This window comes from Nelumbo lutea, chromosome 6, assembly GCF_056320005.1.
Source record: "Nelumbo lutea isolate HS-2025 chromosome 6, American lotus-T2T, whole genome shotgun sequence".
Taxonomy (NCBI): domain Eukaryota; kingdom Viridiplantae; phylum Streptophyta; class Magnoliopsida; order Proteales; family Nelumbonaceae; genus Nelumbo; species Nelumbo lutea.
In genome coordinates this window covers 5,980,594-6,002,417 of record NC_142689.1, presented here as the reverse complement: position 1 = coordinate 6,002,417, position 21,824 = coordinate 5,980,594, and the positions used below count along the sequence as shown (strand labels likewise).

The 21,824-nt window shown below is 38.4% G+C and overlaps 1 protein-coding gene across 2 annotated transcripts; it reads left to right on the top strand.

Annotated features, from left to right (window-relative positions):
• Positions 1-3,474: 3,474 nt before the first annotated feature.
• On the top strand, positions 3,475-18,517 carry LOC148847037 (clathrin interactor EPSIN 1-like). 2 transcript variants are annotated; one of them, XM_088949126.1, is made up of 13 exons: positions 3,475-3,619; positions 3,744-3,886; positions 4,006-4,054; positions 4,159-4,210; positions 5,240-5,319; positions 5,436-5,514; positions 5,650-5,733; positions 5,839-5,984; positions 6,093-6,350; positions 7,375-7,508; positions 8,709-8,905; positions 11,346-11,733; positions 17,785-18,240. In XM_088949126.1, exons 3-13 carry the CDS (start codon positions 4,014-4,016, stop codon positions 17,994-17,996), a joined length of 1,671 nt encoding a protein of 556 aa, XP_088805252.1. In that variant the 5' UTR covers positions 3,475-3,619; positions 3,744-3,886; positions 4,006-4,013; the 3' UTR covers positions 17,997-18,240. The 2 variants fall into 2 exon arrangements, with proteins under 2 accessions (XP_088805252.1, XP_088805253.1); XM_088949127.1 differs by lacking the exons at positions 3,475-3,619; positions 17,785-18,240 and adding an exon at positions 18,258-18,517.
• The last annotated feature ends 3,307 nt before the right edge of the window (positions 18,518-21,824 follow it).

Below are 21,824 nucleotides of genomic sequence, written 5' to 3'. Positions count from 1 at the left end.
GAGAAATCCATATAAGGTTTGTAAAGGTTTTCTATTTTTCCTTTCCTTTCCCTACCAAACACAGCTTAAATATCTCTAAGTATCAGTAGGGTCGAGTTTGGTGAGAAAACTTTGGCTGCTATCCCGTCCCCTATTTATCTTTTCAATTAAAAAATATTTTAATACAATTACTCTTTTACCCACACCCATGGTAAAATGTGATGCGCAAGAACGTTCCCAAAAGTGAAGTTCTTCCCGGGTTTGGTGTGGGTCAAGATCAGTGTGCTCCACCTAAGGGTTGAGGTAGAGACCCACCAATCTCTCCGACTTAACTTTGGCTGTTGGAGCCAATAGTCTATGTTGTTGAGAGCATTTTCAATTTTGATATATTTATCAATTCACGTCCATGTCTATGTTTATAGTTACAAAGATATAGGGAGCAATTACTATTTAATCATTTTCAAAAATGTTTTCATCAATAGAGGCTATTGGCCTCCAACAGCTAAAGTTTTTTCAAGCTCTCCTCTTTCTCTACCCTATACACCCCATCCATAAAAAAAAAGAGAAAATTTTGAAGTTAGACCCCAACTTCTCAGCCCAAGGACTGAGAGTCCAAGCTCATCAACCATCAATGCGTCATTTGCTTTGCACAAGGTTTATTAAATCGGACTAGATAGGGAACTAATGTAATGGTTTCTGGTCACGTATCATTTTTTCGTGATGTGTCAATTTTTTGGTTGAGTACCTCATCAGCTTGTCTGCTCCCAAATGGCCTGTGACTCAGAGGCTGAAGTAGAGCTCCCTGGTAGCGAGCTGCCTGGTGGCGAGCTACCTAGTGGCGAACTGCCTGGTGATGAGCTACCTGGTGGTGAATTGCCTGGTGGCAAACTGCCTAGTGGTGAACTACCTTGATGAGCTACCTGGAGGTGAGCTACCTTGATGAGCTGCCTGGTGGTGAGCTACCTTGATGAGTTGCCTGGAGGTGAGCTACCTTGATGAGTTGCCTGGTGGTGAGCTACCTTGATGAGCTGCCTAGAGGTGAGCTACCTTGATGAGCTACCTGGTGGTGAGATACCTTGATGAGCTACCTGGTGGTGAGCTACTTTGATGAGCTGCCTAGAGGTGAGCCACCTTGATGAGCTGCCTGGTGGTGAGCTACCTTGATGAGCTGCCTGTAGCGAGCTGCCCTGTGGTGGGCTGCCTATGGCAAGCTCGAGTTGTCTAGCTGTCAAGGGGCTACACTTAGTTGGCATGAGGTGCCATGTGTCATAATGTCATTGGAGGGCCAAATCCTCCCTCATCATTTGCCCCCACTCCCGAGTTGAAAGTAACTCGGCGAAGGGAGTAGATTTATCCTTTTGGCCCGTAATTCGATGAGCTCATAGGCACTGATTCAATTTCTTAGGCTCTGGGAGCTGCTTGGAAGCGAGCTGCCCGTGAGGCGCCGAGGTCTCTGCCAGTTCGGTACTTTAGCCCTTAGGCTTTGGGAGAGACTTGTAGTCCACTCTCCTGGACGTTGCCCATGCCGAAGAGGCGACTAGGTCTTATGCAGCAGTGTTGCCCATGCCATAGAGACGACTAGGTCTTAAGCAGCAGTGTGGCCCTAAGGCTTCGAGGAGTGACTCGTAGTCCACTCCTGAACTTTGCCCATGCCGAAGAGGCGAATGGGTCTTATGCGGTAGTGTCGAGGTCAATTGTTAGCTTGTTCTTTGGTCTTTTGGGGGTGAGGAAGTCCTTTATCAATTCGTCATTTTGCGCCTGGGCCAGGCCGCTAGGTCGGCGCTCGTGCCAGGTTGTGCCAGGTTAGAGCACGTGCCAGGCTACTAGGCCGCATCAGGCTGCGCGCAGGCCACGCCAGGCCGCTAGGTGGGTGTCTTAGAGCTACTTAGTCTGTTAACTCCCTGCATAGTCTTTGAGTTCATAAAAAATGGAAACCATAAAGTGAGAGCTTCAGTTTCTAAAAAGGTGAGGGCTTAGCTTTTTAGGAGAAGAGGACTTAGCTTTTTGTAAGTTAAGAACTTAGCTTTTGTAGGATGAGAACTTAGCTTTTTGTAGTGTATTCCCGTAGACGACGCCAAATGATGTAACGGTTTCTGGTACATATCATTTTTTCGTGATGTGTCAATTTTTTGGCTGAGTACCTCGTCAACTCGTCTGCTCCCAAGTGGCCTGTGACTTAGAGGCTGAAGTGGAGCTCCTTGGTGGCGAGCTACCTAGTGGCGAACTGCCTAGTGGTGAACTACCTAGTGGTGAACTGCCTAGTGGTGAATTACCTTGATGAGCTGCTTGGAGGTGAGCTACCTTGATGAGCTGCCTGGTGGTGAGCTACCTTGATGAGCTGCCTGGTGGTGAGCTACCTTGATGAGCTGGCGAGCTATCTATGGCGAGCCACCTGTGGCGAGCTGTCAAGGGGCTGCACTTAGTTGGCATGAGGTGCCATGTGTCATAATGTCATTGGAGGGCCAAATCCGCCCTCATCAGGAACCATTTATGGGTTTGGTTCTTAAGTTGAATGGTCTGATCGTTCAGTCCAAACAAACAACCCATTATGACAAAAAATATTAAAAAAAAGTAAAAAATAAAGAAAAAAAACCAAAACCGTTGTTCAAGTCGATGTTTCGATGGTTCGATTGCCCAGGTCAATGGTTTACTAATGAAATCAACGATTTTTTGCCCAAAAAGCGATTTTGGGGTAAAATGAAGCTGATCAGATGACTGACTCCCGATTTTTCTGATCCGATTGCCCAGTCAGATCAGGTTTTGAAAATCATGATTTTGCAGTAATGGGCGGGTAAATCAATGGGTCTCATGGAATGGAAGAATCCCATGTTTGAACACCGCTATAATGGGCCCATGAAAAATAATTTTTCTGGAGAGTATTAGTTATTCGAAAAACCAATATTTCCATAGAGGGTGAACAAATTGTTTATCTTTACCCTCTTATCCTGCCTTATTTGGGTAACTATTCATCCAAACTAGGGCTGTTCACGGGTCAGGTTGGGTTGGTTTACTGCGGTTTTTCCAACCGATCCGACCTGGTCAGGTTACCTGACATAGAAACCGAAACCGACCCAGTGTTAAGCAAAACCGATCTAGTCGGTTTGGGTCGGTTTCGGTTCTAAGTTTATCCCTGTGATAAAATCTTGCTAATTTAAAAAATAATCATAAATTGAACATCATTTCAGTCATCTCCTATGATAAAATTTAAATGAAAAGTTAATCACAAAAGTTGTTCATTAATCGCTATTCACTAATCCAAAGTTTCTTGCAACCATTCAAAAACTAGGTGGCCTAATGGGCTTTGGAACTTCATATTTGAACTAGGAACTAAGTTGATTCAGTTCGGGTCATTTCGGTTTTCTTGTATGAAAAACGAAACCAACCCGTACTGATGAAAATCTGGCCGACTCGGGTTGGGTCAATCCGGGTTGATCGATTTGGTCGGGTTGGGCCTTCTTATGAACAGTCCTAATGCAAACAAACACTGTATTTGTAAGTTCTCGGGGCAATGCTCTCCATCGCCCGAAAAAATGCATTTATCCAGGTAACGCAAAACGAATGAGGACAAGTTTAAAATTTCAGGCCGAATCCGCCCAAATCGTATCCATACAAATGAAGCATAAAATACAGGGTGTCAACGGTAAATATCACTTTTCTTCATTTTTCCCGGTGGTTAATAACTTAAATACTTAATATCTTTTTTTCATTTTTTGGTGAAACTAATAACTTAATATCTTGATTTACTTTAACTTACACGCGTAAAGGAGATTACTGAAGGCTGAAGCACTCGAGTGTCGACTATGAACTCTTAAATTCCGAAGCCATCTATTCTACGTCTCTCCCTGCAATTCACAATAACTGAAATATTACCAGTTTCCTTCCCCTGGATCTACTAGTGGAGTTGAAGGTACTGCTCTTTTTTAATCAAGTTTACCAATTTCTCCATTGAAACCAATCAGATCTAGGCGATTTCTCCTATAGGACGAGTAAATTTCACATTTTTCAGCATTTTTTTTTCTTTTGCAGATTCAGCCATGGATTTCATGAAGGTCCTAGATCAAACCGTCCGGGAAATGTGAGCCCCTGAAACATTTCTGTGTTTCTCTTAGAGCCGATCTGTTGTTTGAATATAAATAGAAAAAACAATAATCCTTTTTTTTTTTGTTTCGGACTCTGCAGAAAGAGGGAGGTAAACATGAAAGTCCTAAAAGTTCCTGAGATCGAACAGAAGGTAAGAATCTATCACCTAATTGAGTTCTGGTTAATTGTTTATGCCCGAGGGAGTTTTCTTGCTTTTAAGGTTTAACTATCCCTGCGGAAAAAAAGTTGACATCGATTATAAATTTAAGTTGTGGAAAAGATCTGTGGTAATTGAATGTCTAGCTTACTCAGTGGAAGGGTTATCTTACTGCTTTTCCTTGGATCTTTTTAAACTACTACCTTGAAGAGTTTATTCTTTTTCCTTCCTTTAAGTGATTATACCAGCATTTTGTGGACGCTTTGTGACTTGTTTGTTAAATACGTAAATATTCTTTTACTACTCAGAAGGGGATGGGTGCAGTTGATAGCATGGCATCTTCTTAGCTCAATGACCCCCCCCCCCCCCCGGCACGTTTGCCAGGTGGATGTTCTTCTAGAATTTAGATTTGCCTGTTCTTGTACATTAAAACCTTCTTTTGATTTTTTTTCCTCCAGAAGTGGCGCTTCACTTATTTAGGACCCCCCGCCTACCTTGTGCCCCAGGCTCTAGTTTTTAAAGCACTGATTAGGTTATGTGGATATTGTAACATGGCGCCTGTATGTGTTACATATCATGTTGGTTGGAACTTGGTAGTCAATGTATGTCATGGATATTAATATTATCTAGTTCCGTGCATCTAAGTTGGCCCATACATTCAGCGAGATTCAATGTGCATGATATTTCCTTCATTGAGCTTGCTTCACTCAAGTTTGTGATAAGGTTAAACTTCCATAGTGAATATGGATAGGAGGTTTACACTTAAGTAACAAATCACTTTATTAATCAATAAAAAAAATTGGAAAGAGAAGCAAAAATCATGGTTCAATTAATAGAAATATTAATACATAAAAGGCTATCTTCTGAGGACCTTTTCTTTTTGTTTTCAAATTCTGAGATATGATTCTTAATTCATTACTGTGAAATATGCTCACTGGACTGGTATAGGTGTACTGTTTTCCTTTCTCATTTTTGTACATCACTTCTATTTCTGGTATGGCATCTTTATGTTATCCATGGCAGGTTCTAGATGCAACAAGCAATGAGCCTTGGGGTCCTCATGGATCTGACCTGGCAGAGATAGCACATGCCACCAAAAAATTGTAAGTCAAAATAATCTCTCTTGGTCGTATTCATTTGCTAAATCTGTCTTTACCTCTGGCTGTTCCTTGAAATGGAAGATTTTACCTTGTATATAAACGATTTTGTCATCATGCAGCACTGAATGCCAAATGGTTATGAATGTGTTGTGGACAAGGTTAACTGATACTGGTCGAAATTGGCGTCATGTCTACAAGGTAACACTTATATTTAATATACATGATTTTCATTTTCAACTTGATCGTATGACACAATTTTGAATTTCTATTTCATTTTTCCCAACGTCCTTACTTTATCTGTCTTGCATTGCTGATGGCATCTCCCTTAATCAGGCATTGACAGTTATAGAGTATTTGGTGTCTCATGGATCTGAGCGTGCTGTTGATGACATAATTGAGCATACCTTTCAAATCTCAGTATGGGGTCTTTTATATTTGTAATTCTTACATATTCCACTTATAATTGATAACCAGTTTCCTATAAATGTTCTGATAATTCTGCTATTTTACTTTTTTTTAAAGTCTCTGTCAGGTTTTGAATATGTTGAGCCTAATGGCAAGGATATGGGAATTAATGTAAGAAAGAAGGCTGAAAGCATTGTGGTCCTGTTGAATAACAAGGATAAAATACAAGAAGTTAGAAATAAAGCTGCTGCAAATCGTGATAAGTAAGTTGATGCTTTTCCTATTGGTATTATTTCTTTTGGTTGAACTTGTATGTGCTCTTTTCTTGAGCTTGGAGTCAGTATGAAAAATGATATTGCCATCGTCTTTAGGTACATTGGGCTTTCATCATCTGGAATGACATATAAATCAAGTGCAACCTCATATAGTAGCAGCAGTTTCCAGTATAATGACCGGTATGGAGGCCTAAGTGGCAGAAAAGAAGGGGAAATGTTCAAGGACAGTTATAAAGACAGAGGTCGGCTTGGAGAAGAAGAGTTTGACAATGATAGTCGTGATAAGCCACATAGAGGCACCACTACAGAGGACGATGGGAACAATTTTAGGAAGGGATCTACAAATTATGGCAGGTCTGTGCATGTGCAGTTACATTGCATGAACAAGTTAAAATTATCCCAACACATTTTGTATATTATTCACCTTGCTTTTAAATATTGCAAATTTCTCAGTCATGGAAAACGGTAAAGCTTGCATATTTTTGCAGTTGTGAATGGCATCATTTTTTTTTTCATTTAGTTTGGGAGATCTCTAGAACATCTATTGGTTATGGATTCCATCTCTGAGGCAATGCAAAGCATTTTCTACTCTTTTTTATTTTTCGATTACTTGTTACTTGTCATTCACCAAAGAGAATATAGCTACTTTCCTATTTATATTGTTTGTAGATTGGACCTGGAATGTTAGCTTGTTCCTGCACTCATTGGAACTATGACTATCCAAGATAAAAAAAATGGTTCTCTTTTTTTTTTTTCTTTCAGTGGATAATTTTATTTTGGCAATTCTGCAACAGAATGTTTTGAATTTTGTGTATTACATCATGCCTGAACACTGTGTCTATGAATAGGGGAAGGGAGGGTGGATGGGTTACTTTGTGTTATAACTTTTCTATATTACAGTTTAAGATGTTATTAGTCTTTTTTTTTTTTTTTGATGAATGAATATAATTTATTAAAACAGAAATATGAGGCAATACAGTAGATCCAAGAGGAGGCACGAGTTGTTACCTCTTCTAACAAATATTACATCAAACTAAAGCAGAATTGACCAGAATTAACCAGAACTAAAATTACAAAGCAGCCCAAAATAAATGTTCCCTTGAGGTCCCTTGCTTACAAATAGATGTTATTAGTCTTCCATTACTGGTTAGTTTGTAAAAGCCAGAATTGCAGATGACTTCTAAGTTCTACCAGAGCCAGAGGCCATCTTTTGTTAGGTTGATGGGTTATTCACTTGGTGTTTCTCTTACCATGTTGTGATATTAGGAAAGTGTATTTTCATGTACTGTATGCAAGGGTTAATGAAAGGTTATTTTGTATAAGTTTCTATGCCAGCAGCTATCCTTTTTCTGATTCTGGCCTGTTGATTATGTACTAGGGACAGAGTTGCTTCATCGTCCAGTACTCCAAGCTCGGGTTATGATGCTCTCCACTCCGAAAGCTTAAATGCACCTTTGAGTAATACCGATGATGATTTTGATGATTTTGATCCCCGGGGGACCTCTACCACTGGTAAGCATTTTTTTAGTGGTGTCCAGAACTGCCCAAGTATTTGACTGGTGTTCAGAATTATCCAATTATTATTTTCTTTAACTTTTGGATCAACATTTGATATTGTTTTGCATATATGTATTTATCATATCCAATATTAACACACCAAATGCCTGTCTAAGCATGAAAAGCTTTAGGATGTTTTCATAGCAAGCCAAAGGACTTAAAATGCGCTACTTCATTGATATTATTTGCAGTTGATATATATCACATATGTGGAAACTGTTTAGATGTCCTTGTAGGTCTGTTAGTCAATTATTCCATTACTACCGAAATCATAAAGGCAATGCCAGATTAACTTTTTGATTGGTAATGGTAATCTTTATTAATTTAGAAAAAGAATCAGCTATAGTACAAGATGTGCCAAGAACCCCCTTAGAACTTTAGTCTAGCATCAGCTACCTAAACCCAAATAACAATTGTTCATTTTGCAGACTTCCCAAAAATTGCCTTTCCTTCTATTTATTCCTTGCCTAGCTAGTACATTTGGAAAGCTATTTTCTGATCTTACTGTCCACTTGAATGCAAGTCTCAGCTTCCTAGTCAGATGCTCTATTTCTCATTCTGTATGCCTATAATTCCAAGGGCCCCACTTAGAATTTTAGTCTAGTATCAGGTACCTAAACACAAATTACAATCATTTAGTTTACATGACTCCCTAAACTTTCCCTTCCTTCTATTTTAGCTAGTGCATTTTCTAAGTTATTTACTGATCTTAGTGTCCACTTGAATGTAAGTTTTAGCTTCCCAGTCAGATGTTGTATTTCTCTTTCTGTATGACACAAGGATTAATTTTATTATTATTAAACAACTCTCACTACTCTTGAATCCCCTTCCATAAAAAGGTCTTTATGATCAAGTGTTTTGGCCAAATAAGTTATAAATCCATTTCATTTCTTTTATGCTGCAGGGAAGGGCATTTTCAATGTCATGTCTGTATGTATTTATACATGCATGCCTGCATTGATGATTATTACGTATGTAAATGTTATTTTGGCATATCGGGTTCTTTTTCACACTTACTGAGGCATCTGAATATTATAAAGTAATGATTTAATTTGGCATCTTTTGTAACATTTTAGAATACTTTATGTCAAGAAGGTTTATCATAGTTATGACTCCAATGTTCATTTATTCAGATATCATTGCTTCATGTGACAGGGTCAGCTGCTGCAAGTGTTAAGCAGGTGGATTTGTTTGGTGACAGTTTAATTGACCTCACAGATGCACCAACTCCTTTTCCAACAGAAGCAAGTACTGTTAATAGCAGTAACACAGAAGATGTTGATCTGTTTGCAGATGCAACTTTCGTGTCTACATCACCTCATGCAGAAGCAGGGGTGGTCCCTCAAAAACAGGTCGGAATTTCTCTGTTGTCCCCACATCTCTGTCTTGTTTATGAGACGCGCATTAGGTTTGGAGTTCAACCTAAATATTTTGTTTTATATTTTTTTATCTCCCCATATAGTTGGGATAAGGCATGGATGATGATGATGATGATGATTTTTTTATAACTATTATCCAGTAATGTTCATCTACATGTTTTAAACCTCTTTTCAAGGTATGCAGTTTAGTATTATCAAACCCAGTACACTAAGAAAAAGAAGGCTAAGAACATGCTAAATTGTTTTGATCTTCATCTCTTTTAAGAATAAACAAAATGTTATAGTACTTGATAAGGATCATACATAATCCCTTTTTATTTCTTTGGTAAGTTAAGGCAGGGTGGGATGGATCCTGGTCATTACAAGTGACTTGTTGGTCATTGTTTAGTTAGGCTTCAAGTTTCATAATAATAAGGGTGGCAGAGATCTTCTTGTTTACTCCTTGTCCTATAATAAGTTTTGATTTTTTTTTTCATATATGATCTTAGTTTCTTGTTTTTCCTTAGACAGAGAAATCTCTCCTAGGAATCCCAACATCCAGAAATTTTCATTTCTGGTGATGAGATTCCTACCTAATATAGTCACCCCCTTTAACTTTCACTCTTATTTCTTTAGATCTTCAAAAGTTTTGTTTCTGTGGAGGTTTAATAATATGGAAATTTACCTTGATTTCTTCTTCTAAACCCATCCCTTGAACCCTCAACTATAAATTATCTTCCATAATTCCTCAAATTTTTATGCACCCTCATTCTGAACCCTATCTTGTAAACCTTTTTTATATCAGGTTTTCTTACTTTCTATAGCAGTTCATGCATACCAGACTACCTATTTGATAAAATTCCCTAGCCAGTCCCACACCAGTACTTTTTTTAATTTCATGGTGTGTTTGGGTCATAAAAAATGCAAAATGCTGAGGAATATATTATTTCTATGTTCTCCACTGCCTTGTGTTGCCTAGAGGCCAAACTGAAGAGGGAGGGGGAGTGAATTGAGTTATCATTAAGAACACTACCTTGTGTTCTTATTAAATTCAAAATTGTAGTAATATTTCATTCATCATCATCATCATCCATGCCTTATCCCAACTACATGGAGTTGGTCACATTAGTCCTGTTTTGTCAATCCGTTCCATTTAAAGCCATATCCACTGTAGTGATATTTCATTCAAGACTTAAAATGATGGGTGTACTTTAGTAATTTGGTTGTTGGCAAAAAGAGATTGGTATTCCATAATGCTTGTGGCTGTTAATCAACATAATTAAATGTTCATTTGATCTTTTTGAACTTTATAAATTTCAATAAAAAATATAAGGTATGTTATCTGTTTAGGGAAAGAGTAACTAAATTAGTAGACTATGTCCTGATCATTTTAAGATAAAAAATGTTAGTTAAATGAGGTAAGTGAATCTTCTACTTTGTTTTCACCCGTTATATGTTATATCTCCCCTTAGAAACAAGATTTTTATTTGTAAATGGCCAAACTGGAATTCAAAGGGATTTCCTATGCCGCATTGTGCAAAAGCCTGCTCTCAAGATTTTGTAATCATTTTTTATAAGCCCAAGATTTTGTAATCATCACCAAGTGACCTGCCTCCTAGAGCCACACCTACACCTCCTATCCAAGAAATTGTATAGCTTCAATTTGATAGCAGTTCGATCAGAAAATCCTTGACCAGCTAGGATAGATGTTTTCCTCAATGTTCAGAGAACTGGACCGGGCATAGAACCGGAAAAGGGAGAGGTGCACAGATCAAATATTCAACCAGGGTCAAATAGGAGGTCGAACAGTGATGACGTGGCATATATGTATATATGTTGTGTCATATAAATACTATATATAATATTTTTTACAAATTTTATTATTCTTAAACATGGTGGATGGATGGAAAATTCCTTAATTTTTAAAGCAAATGACCAGGGTTCAAGCCTATTAATTCACATTTTCTCTAAAATATGTGTAATGAAGTAATATATACAACAAATAGTCCTTATTTAACTGTTTAACACAAATAAAGAAATGGATTAATGGTAATTAAGCAATACATGTAAATAAGAGGTCATGGGTTCAAGCAATGTTTTAAGTCCCAGACTGGACCGGACGGTTGGACCGTTAGACTCAGAAACCAGAGACCATTCCAGTTTTTTAGAATCCTGGGCTTCAAATTTCTGAAAAAAAAAATGGTAGAAGCATCAAAGCCCAGTAGAACCATTGAAAACCGGATGGGCTTTGATGATTCAACCAGTTTTAATGATATTTTCTTGGTCATTTTGATAGCCTAACAAAATTTAATCTGCCTGATAAAACTTATTGGTTAGTTGCTATTTTCTGATTGTTGATTATTGTTTCAACTGCAAGATGCAAGGTTTAAGATTTTTGCAAGTATAACAGCTTTCCACCTTACCGTTCATGCAGGCCAGTGTTGATCTGTTTGCTTCTCAGACTTCTTTCTCTTCATTTCCTTCAACAATAGACTTTTTTGCTGCTCCTAGTCCAGCCCCACAAACAGAAAGCAAAACTCCCGAACCGGAACCAATGAATTCCAACTCTATTGATCCATTTTCTGCAATGCCCCATAACAATTTTGATGGATCTGATCTCTTTGGTGCATTTACTTCTCATACTGGCCAAGAATCTACTGGATCAACAGTAAATCCCGCCAATGATGGAAAACTTGACAATCTGACCCAAAAGCCACCAGAAGAATCTAAACCTGTACCCAAGAAGGATACTTTTCAGGTCAAATCTGGAATTTGGGCAGATTCATTGAGTCGTGGACTGATTGACCTGAATATTTCTGCTCGTAAGTTTTTCTTCTCTCTATTTTGGTTCTGATCAAATAACTAAAATTTTGAACTGCCATTCTATGCATTTCTTTTTTCCATATTGTTAGATGGAGGATGTTGAAAAATACAGTTGTGGGCTTGAAAAACATTTTTTTTTGAAAGACATGGAGCATTGGAACCCTATTTATCTCTTAATGTTTTTTGATCAGCCCTATTTATATCTTAATTCAACTATCAATTACCATAAATGAAACTTAGACACCCATTCCTCTATTTGTCTAAGGCTAAATCTGCGGTTTGAGGACACACGGCCAGTATTCTTACGGTAATCACAAGTTACTTCCTTCCTGTCCTAACTTCCCTTTTACCCTAGCATGAGCATAATGATCTATAGTAGCATTCTGAAGATATACTTGCCTCTTGCTCTCCTCACTACTGACCATAGAGTAGGCTTGAGATAATGTAACCTTATCCTTTGCAAGTATATTCTGTCAAGTAATATCATATTCCAGGTTTAGTCTGGTTAAGAACTCAAAACACTCTGTTTGTCTCAACATGCTTTCTGTATGTCTCTACATCTTTTACTCTCCTAGACAACTGTCTCCAATAAATTAATCTCCTGCCATAGAGATTTCAACATAGAGTAATATAAAGCCAATGGATGTTCCCCCTGTTGAAGATCATTAACTTCACTCCTCAACTTATAGGCTCTAGCCACATTCGTCTCTTGAGAGTAGGTTTTTGATACACTATCCCACACCTCTTTAGTAGAACCCATCCATGGATAACTGATATGTGGTTGCATGGAATTCACAAGTCATCCAATCACAATGTAATTCTCCTGCATCCACTTCTCCACGTGTAGGATCAATCTTCATAAGTTTCGCTGTACTGCCTGTCAAAGTTGACAGTTTTTTCTATAGTTCTCTTTTTGATTTTGAAAGTCTGTTTGTATCTCCCAATGGGATAGTGGTTTGAATGTTGCTTCTACCTCCTTTGTACAGCCTCTGGTTGTACTTTGACTTTTTTAATGAATTGATATTTTACTTCTCAAAAAAAAAAAAAAACTTCCCTCTGCTACAGACATAGATGTGTACAGACTAAGACCATTCAAGATAATCTGTACCATCTAGTCGTGCAGTAGTCACAACATTGAAGAAGTTATATACACACCTTGCTGGACCAACCTGAGACTCTATAAACTGCTTTAGATGAGCTCCAGATTGCTCCATTGATCCAATCCTTCAATTAGAATGGTAAACAGAAATAGGGTGTAACAAACCCAGAACCACTGGCCTTCATTCAACAAAGTGTAGAAAACTAGGGTTTCACAAACTTTACAACCTGGGAGAAAAGTGAGAACTTGCAGAAACTCCTACCAGGCTCTCCAGAACCTTTCCCAGTGTTTGCTGACCTCATTGAGTCTTCAAATAGAACCTATGAAGCTCTAATTCCCAGCATGAAACAACCTCCTTGACCCTTAACCAAGGTCTTCTTTTTCTAGTCAGCTAGGTTTTGGGCAGAAAACTTCAGGGACCTTCCTGGGCTTCCAAACACTAGCCTACGGTCTCTAAAACCTCTTTCCAACTAGGTGGCAGCTAACAGGGATGATCAACATTATATCTTTTCATACACACTATTGATCAAAGAGTATGTAATCAAGAAGAGAAAACTGGGGGGGGGGGACCTTACTTTGATTCCAAGAAGTAAAACAAACTTGAAAATATTGATATTTAACTAAGGTTTAATGGCAGAAAAGATGTGAGAAACTCCGAACAGTAGCAAGTAGGAAGAAGAAAATAGGGTTCAGGAGATTATAAAAATATAACTGATCTTCAAGCCCCCTAATCAATTTCAATTTTATTACATTTTTTTTTGAAAGGTAAAGTAAGAAATTTATTAATTCAGAAAGGACTCATTACAACAGGAGAGCTAACCACATGTGGCTACTCAGAACACAGGACATGTTACAGATCCCAAATGGATACAGATCTAAATAACTCAGGAACATTCAAATTTTTAAAATCAGGGGCTACAGACACCCAAGAAATCAGCTTGCTGACCGCCTGCTGCACAATCTCTTCCGTGCTCTTTGATTTGTTGCTGAAGACTCTTCTGTTCCTCTCTGACCAAATTACCCACATCACAACCGCAGGAACAGTTCTCCAAATGAACTTTCCTTTTTTCTTCAGACCTTGAGATTTCCAGCAAAGCAGAAGATCTTTTACTGAATTTGGCATGACCCAACAAAGACCAACAGCTCCTATAAAATGGTACCAGACTCTCAAAGAGATAGGACAATGGATACACAGATGGTCTGTGGACTCAGGCAATAAACCACACAAACCACACACCAGAGAAGGGAGCTGAAAACCCCTTCTATCCAGGTTGAGTCTTGAGAGACATTTGTTCAGCACCATTGTCCACACAAGGAAAATAGACTTCGAGGGAGCAGACGATTTCCACACTTGCTGGCAGGGGAACTCAGTAACCCCTGTATTGCTAAGCTTAACAGTAAGGGATTTGACTGAGAAACAGCCATCCCTACTCCAGGACCAGCTCCATTCATCTTCACCAGAGATGTCTATCGGCTGCTCCTGTAATATTTGCAGTAGTTGCATCACTCCATCAATTTCCCAATCGAACAAATCTCTTCTAAACTGAGGATTCCAAGTCACTGTGTTGTTAGAAACCACATAGGACTCCGCCACTGATATTTCTTGGTTAACCGCACATTGGAAAAGAATGGGAAATGCCTCAGCTAAAGGTCTGTCCAAACACCAGGGGTCTTTCCAAAATTTCAGTCTGCCCCCATTTCCCACCTTAAAACTTACACTTTCATACATCACAGGAAGAAATTTAATAATCCCTTTCCAAACCGAACAACCCCATGTTGGGTACGGATCCCGAGACTTCCAATTTCCCCAATCCACCCCAAATTTTGAGGCAATTAAGGACCTCCACCAAGAGGATCTTTCTGCAGCAAACCTCCAATACCATTTACTCAACAAAGCCGAATTTACCACCTTCAACCTTCTTAGGCCTAACCTCCCTCTGCCTTTGGAAGACATACTTGATCCCAATTCACAAGATGCATTTTCTTCTCTTCTTCCCATCCTCTCCAAAGAAAATCTATCTGCAACCTCTCAAGTTTCTTTGCAATTTTAGATGGCATAGGAAACAGGGACATGAAGTAGGTAGGGAGGTTGGCAAGTGTACTCTTGATAAGGGTCACTCTCCCTCCTATAGACAAATATTTTGCCTTCCAAGAGGCCAATTTTTTTCCAACTCTCTCAATGACTGGATCCCATAAAGCAGAAGAATAACACTTGGCACCTAATGGAAGGCCTCGGTACTTACCCTGGCAAGCCATCAGTCTTGCATAGGATTCCAGTACGGGGCCCACTGGGATGATCTTGCTTTTATGAAGTTTTACTTTAAGACCTGAGACTTATTCGAACCAGCAAAGTATACCGAGTAATAATTCCAACTGATCAGAAGAGACATCAAGGAAACAGAGAGTATTATCAACAAACTACAATTAATCGACCTTTTCCACATCCGGAGCAATAGCAAAACCATCCCACAAACCATTGGCTGCTGCCTTAAGGGAAAATTGGGACAGGAGCTCTGATATACAAATAAAGAGCAAAGGGGAAAGGGGGTCCCCCTGTCTAAGACCCCTCGAACTTTCAAAAAACCCCACAGATTGGCCATTGATCAGCACTGAGAATTTGGGAGAGGAAACACATACCTTGATCCAATTCCTCCATTTCTGACCAAAGTTCATTTTCTCAAGCACTTGATCTGGACACCTCCGGTTTACATAGTCATATGCTTTTTCTATATCCAGCTTTAAAACCAGGCCCGGAGATCACTCCCTTAATCTTGAATCAATAAGCTCATTTGCAATCAGGACTGAATCAAGCATTTGTTTCCCCGGAACAAAGGAAAACTGATTTGTAGAAATTACACTACTTAGCACCTGTTTCATTCTAACTGCCAGCAACTTTGCAAGAATCTTGTAGAAGCTATTTAAAAGGCTGATGGGCCTAAAATCCCCTAATATTTATAGCCCCTTCTACTTTTGGGATCAAAGAGATAAAGGTAGTGTTAAGATTTCTATGCAAGGATGCATTTCTATGGAAGTCCTGGAACACCTTTAACAAATCAGACTTAATAAAATTCCAACATTTGATATAAAATAAGTTAGACAAACCATCCGGCCCAGGAAATTTGTCCCCATCCAAACTCCAGATTGCTGACTTGATTTCTTCTTCTGAAAAAGGTCTCTCAAGAAACTGATTCTGATCTGAACTTAATTGCTTGAAGGCTAGCTATGAAGGAAAAGGCCTCTTGCCCCAGGTTTCCTTATAGAGATTCTTATAGAAAGAGGTAGCTACTGATTTGATTTCAGCAACTGATTCCCCTACTCTATCCTCCCATTCCAGTTTATTGATTGAAGAAACTCTCACTCAGGCATTTGCCATTTTGTGAAAGAAATGAGAGTTTCTATCACCTAGCCTTAGCCAGGTTACCTTGGCTCTTTGTCTCCATTTAATTTCTTCTTTCACAGTCACCTTGTCAAAGTTTGTTTTGGCCTGGATTCTCCTCCTTCTCAACTCTTCCAATATTGGTCTAGTAAGCCCATTACAACTAAGCCCCATAAGCAATACAATAAAAACAAAAGAGACCCAAAACTGATAGCTCAACAAGAACTCAAAAGATAAGGAATATGATGGTGCTTTTTTTTTTGTAACTGCAAATGATTTTATTATATTGTTAAAAAATACTGAGTGCCTAGAACCCCTATAATGGTCCTTTCTTTGCAAGTCCATCTGCCAAATTATATCTTAATTGCTCCAGCTGTCTTATTTCCTTCATTATGTGAATGAAAACCTAGAAACCATTATTGTTCTTTTTTAACCAGCATACCATTGTCTTGGAATCTCCTTCCACTATTAAATCTTTATAACCCAAGATTTCACCAGTCTCATGCAGAATATGGCAGTGTTTTGCATACCCACAAATTTCACACCAGATATTCATAGGATCTGAACCAAAAAGTTAAGGAAATAATCTTCTTAAATATGGAAAAGACAAATCTCCTATATGAATGACAACATATTAATTGGTCTTTATTGCTACCACAATTACTACTAGACTGGTGAGGTGTTAGCTAAGCTCGGCTGCTCTCAAGGAATTATGAACCACTAATTTTAATCCTTAAACACAGTAAGTAGGAAAGAATGGCTAACTACAGTTCAAAGGTTTAGTGATAGGTATCAATCAAAAGCAATTTGGTAGTAAGATTAGGGACATGCAGGAAAGTGAACCATCTGTAGCAAGACATTCTTGCTGATGGATCAAAACATATCATTCCTGGTGACAGAAGAAAATCAATCATCTATTATCGTTGAAGGAGCTACATGTGTTTGATATAGTACTGCATAACTCTTTCTTGTTGATTCTCTACCTCAAATTGGATGTAACCAAATACTCCCTTGGATTCATTCCAGAGTTGGGAACAGAGCTCAGTTATTGATAGAGTTGTGGGTGCTTGTTCTATGTGGAAGTTTGTTTTTGGGATTTAGTGAGGATGTGCATATGCTACGTATTTGAAAGTTAGGGCCTTTGGTTGCTCTTGTGGTTGCAGTGCTGCAAGAACATTATATGTTTACCATCACATAGAAAATGATGGAGAATGGAGATGCACAGTGAAATCCTGAAATTTTCATTCATGAAATGGTAATTGATTATATCATATGAAAATTTAGCAGCTAATTCAAGGGTGTAAGGAATTATTAGGGTATCATAATGTTGGTTTGATTGCTTGAACAAGTCTACTTCTTCCTATGTTTTACTGTAATTAACTTTCTCTTTGAATAAGTCGCATCCAAAAAATAATAGAAATTTGTTTCTTTCACCCCAACCAATCTTCAATGCAGAACCAATTCCAAAGATCTTTGAAATTTTTATTATGGTACTGGAATTAGGAGAAAACTTGTTCTCATATTGACTTGATTTCTGTTTCCTTGGTTCCCTTGGGTTTCCATTCCAATATGCAGCCAAGAAAGTATCTCTAGTGGATGTTGGAATTGTAGGAGGCCTCAGTGATGGGTCTGACGAGAAGGAAAAGGGACCACCAACTTCAGCTTTCATGGGAAAAGCCATGGGGGTAGGGTCAGGTCTTGGTAGATCTGGATTTACCCCTTCAACTGGAATGGCTGAAAATGACTCATTTTCGTCCCTCAGACAACAGTTTGGTAGCTTCAAATGATGATTTTTCTGTTTTCCTCTTTTGATATTCTTCAACCCTTTCGCAGCAAAAGTTGAAGAATGGGTGTCTTGGTGTGCTTCATCTATTCTATGCATTATTAACAATATTTGGTTTGATAATTGCATGTTGTTAACTCTATGATGGCATTAGCCAGGCCTTTTTTCATTATGTCTGTAGGCATTCCAGAATATAATTCCTTTAAAGATATGTGACTTAATCAATACGGAGGATCTTTTCATTGTTAGATTGTGGTTGTAGCAGTTCTGTCTTACCCCAGTTGGAAGTTCTATACAGCTGGGTCAAGCAAATCCATCGAAATCTGGCCAAGAAAATTTCAGCAAGAGCAAGCAGGGAAATGTTTACTACTAGGACCTGGCGAGTGATAATTAACGAGTTAGAAGTATTCTCCCTGCTCGCAAATGAAAGAGTTCGCATTGGTTCAGGATTATGAAGTTGTCAGCTTAGAAGCTAGAGTGTTTGTGTTCCTTGGAGATTCTTAATGAAAGAGTGATTCTTTTGCATATCTATGCTGTTTGATTATTCTTGAATTTGTTCATCGGTAATAATCAGTTTGACAGAATCATGCTTCATCCCCTAATGGACTACTGTTAATCCATGTGATCTTAGCAGGAGAAAAAAAGACATTTTTAAGCCTATTAAATTCTATAATTACCAACAATCAATGTTTATGGATGGAAAAAAATATGACTATTCGAGTGATATACCTACTCTCATTCCCCTCCCTTGGGAATGAGAATCCATTCCAGGCCATTTCGATTTTGATTCCTATTCCTATTCCTAGTCCTATTTAAACCAAACAGGTGGGCAAATAGACCATTCTGATTCTGATAAATGCCCTACAAAACAAAACAAAACATGTGGACTACATGGCAATGGAGGTCAGTTCAGATTTTGGTTCCAAAGGTCTTGCAGATCCATCGCAATGATGGTGTCGTGTTCTATGACAAAGATGGGAATGCTACACATACTTTTGGGTCCAGTCCAACAGAAAGATGTCTATCTTTGAAATTTGAATAGGTTGAGCCAATGAATTTGCAAATTGTTCAAAGCTGAAATGCACAAATATTGTCCTGTTCCCACCATTTTGTTTTGTCCAGTGCTACATCCATTGTTAAATTATGAACCATCAAATCATTTCTTACTACATCGATCCATCCATGTTCTCTCTTTTGATCCACCCTCGGAAATGGAAATCCAACAAATGAATTACACGAACCCTCAGCAATGAAAAATTAAGATGGACCCGAAATTTGTTTCAAGTGCTGTAATGCCTCCCTCTCTCTCTTTCATACACGGAGAACTAAGTACAAGTCAAACCTCCCAAGGTGAAGATTAAGCACAATGTATCCCTGAAGATTTTGATTATGCACGTCATGTTTGTTGTCAAGTTGAAAGGAAAACAAAAGAGATCGTGTAGAGATAATACAGCAATAAAGCCAAGCGAGAAATCCGGGCCTTTTGCAACAGAGATTTTATCAAACGACTCCAGCGAGAGACAGGCAAGGCAACCATATAAACCTCTTGATCCGATCAAGCCCCCTTTTGTCATCCTTGAAAGAGAATGCCAGACAAGACAACCATATAAAATAAACCGTGACCAACCTCAGCATTATCATCACCTACTTCTATAACCATCAACAAAGTCCCAAAAACGATATCTCATATTAGAAATGGTAGAATTGATGCATCAATGACAAGCCCATCTGCCAAAAAGCAAAAAGTCATTAATATAGGTCACACGTGCTTGACACTAGGGTTGGAGTGAATTTCAAGAGCATGCTTTGGCTTGAATCAAGGAGACAGACTGATTAGGGTTCACAGGCCTTAAGAGAAGGGAACGTCACTTTCCTTGCATTGTGTAGCTGACATAAAACATTTAAAAAACCCATAAAGATCTCCCATGCATTAAAAGTTACCTTAAGTACAAGCAAGAATCCAACGAACATAAAAAAATAAACACACGCACAAAAGCAAATGCCTCACATACAAGCATTAACCGTAAGTGTTATAATTGTTAAAGGCTTGAAGGTTTTTGTAAGAATTCTGCTAACGAGAAGTCTTGGGTTCAGAAAGAAAAGTCCTAAATCTCAGTTTGGTTGGGGTTTGAGATTAAAATTGTAGATGAGGAGCATGAGAATTCTGAGTACCATGTTGAGAATTCTTATTAATTGATTAACAATAACAAGTGGGGGAAGTTCTACAACTCCTTTCGGTTGTTTCTGCTACTCATGCGCTCTGTAAACTGTAATGTTTGATCAAACAGCAGTAACAGTGTCCAGCTTTGGAGCAGTACCACTTTCTTTCCATAAAAAGTGAACTCATCATAGTTTTAATCCTCATAAACATCATTGGATTTTATTTTCTAATACTGCGGGTGTTTTACTGCAAATAGAGCATACTTGTATAGTACAGATGGTCTCCTTCAACTAGATCCATGAAAGAGTCTAACGGAAACCTCTACATGGTTGAAGCAGGGACGGCATGGCATGTCTACTATTTTTGGCTCCAAAGAGATGTATCAAATTTAACCAATACAATATTGACAAATGGCAATTTTATAAGGTGGGCCATCCTAAAATAATCAAAATGCCAAGAGAAGAGAACGATTCCTTCGTTCAAAGACTAATCAATGACCACCCGGTACTGGGTACTGGGCAAGTGTTCCTTTGTTTTGTAATTTGGGGTAAAATCACGAGCCACCATTGACAAGGTAAATACGTACCTACGCCTGTTTTTTTCTTTATTCAGAAAATTTAGGTTAGATATCTAATTGTCAATCCACTTTATTTATTTGTAAGAATGTGACCCACACCAAGCCATTCTGAATTGGTTTTGCTTTAGTCTAAATCAAACATAACCTCCTAATTCTAACTAAATTTTTTTATTGGAAAAAATTCTGATTAGTATCTTATACTTTGCGTCTAGTGTCACTTTGGTCATTGAACTTTAAAACGTGACAGTTCAATATCCAAACTTTCAAAACGGGTCAATCCATTACCTGTCATCAATCAACCATTAAATGGCATTTGAAAATATGTAAATGCCTTTCAAGTGTCGTTTAATTCTCTTTATCAACCATCCAACCGTTGACAAAAAATGATCAGTCCCAAATCCTTGCCTCATCTATTCAAAAAAGTTGAGGTCATTTAAGACTTCATTTTTTGTCAATGTTTGGATGACTGATAAAGAAAATTAGATGACACTAAGACATTTATATATTTTTTCCAATGCCACTTAATAGTTGGTTAACAACAGATACTAGATTGACACATTTTAAAAGTTAAATATTGAATTGTTGCTTCAAAGTTCAGAAACCAATGTGACATTATGCCCAAGTTACAGGATTTTTCCTTTTTGATATTAAATGTCCTTGGTAGTTAGAATGGATAGCTGGGCATGTCTTTGGTGAACCATCTTGAATGGATTCGTCATTTCGTACCCTCCATTGTCCATTTGAAGATTGGCTGGACAACCCATCCACGAAATCTAGGCAAAAGAGAATCTGCAGAACCTCCCTCTGAAAGGTGCTATGCCACAAATGCCACGGCCATCGTTCAGGATCGAGATGAGTCAGATGACGAATGTAACCGCTGTCAAGAGAATGGATATGATTTTGTCATATGAAGTTCGAGAGGCTTGAGGTTGAGGAATGAAGACAAGGGAATTCATTCACCGGAGTTTGTAAAATTCAATGGGAGAAAGCTCAAAGGCTCAACGCTCAAGCACTGGAAAAGCCATGAACATCCCCCAGTAGCAGACTAGCAGTTGAACACATCCCTCCTTGATCCCTTGTCCCTTGCAAGCTGA

Excerpts from the sequence above, each read along its gene's own strand:
- LOC148847037 (XM_088949126.1), top strand. The coding sequence starts at position 4,014 with ATGGATTTCATGAAGGTCCTAGATCAAACCGTCCGGGAAAT. Across the intron at positions 5,515-5,649 it reads ATTGGCGTCATGTCTACAAG|GCATTGACAGTTATAGAGTA; the intron begins GTAACACTTATA and ends TCCCTTAATCAG. Across the intron at positions 6,351-7,374 it reads GGATCTACAAATTATGGCAG|GGACAGAGTTGCTTCATCGT; the intron begins GTCTGTGCATGT and ends ATTATGTACTAG.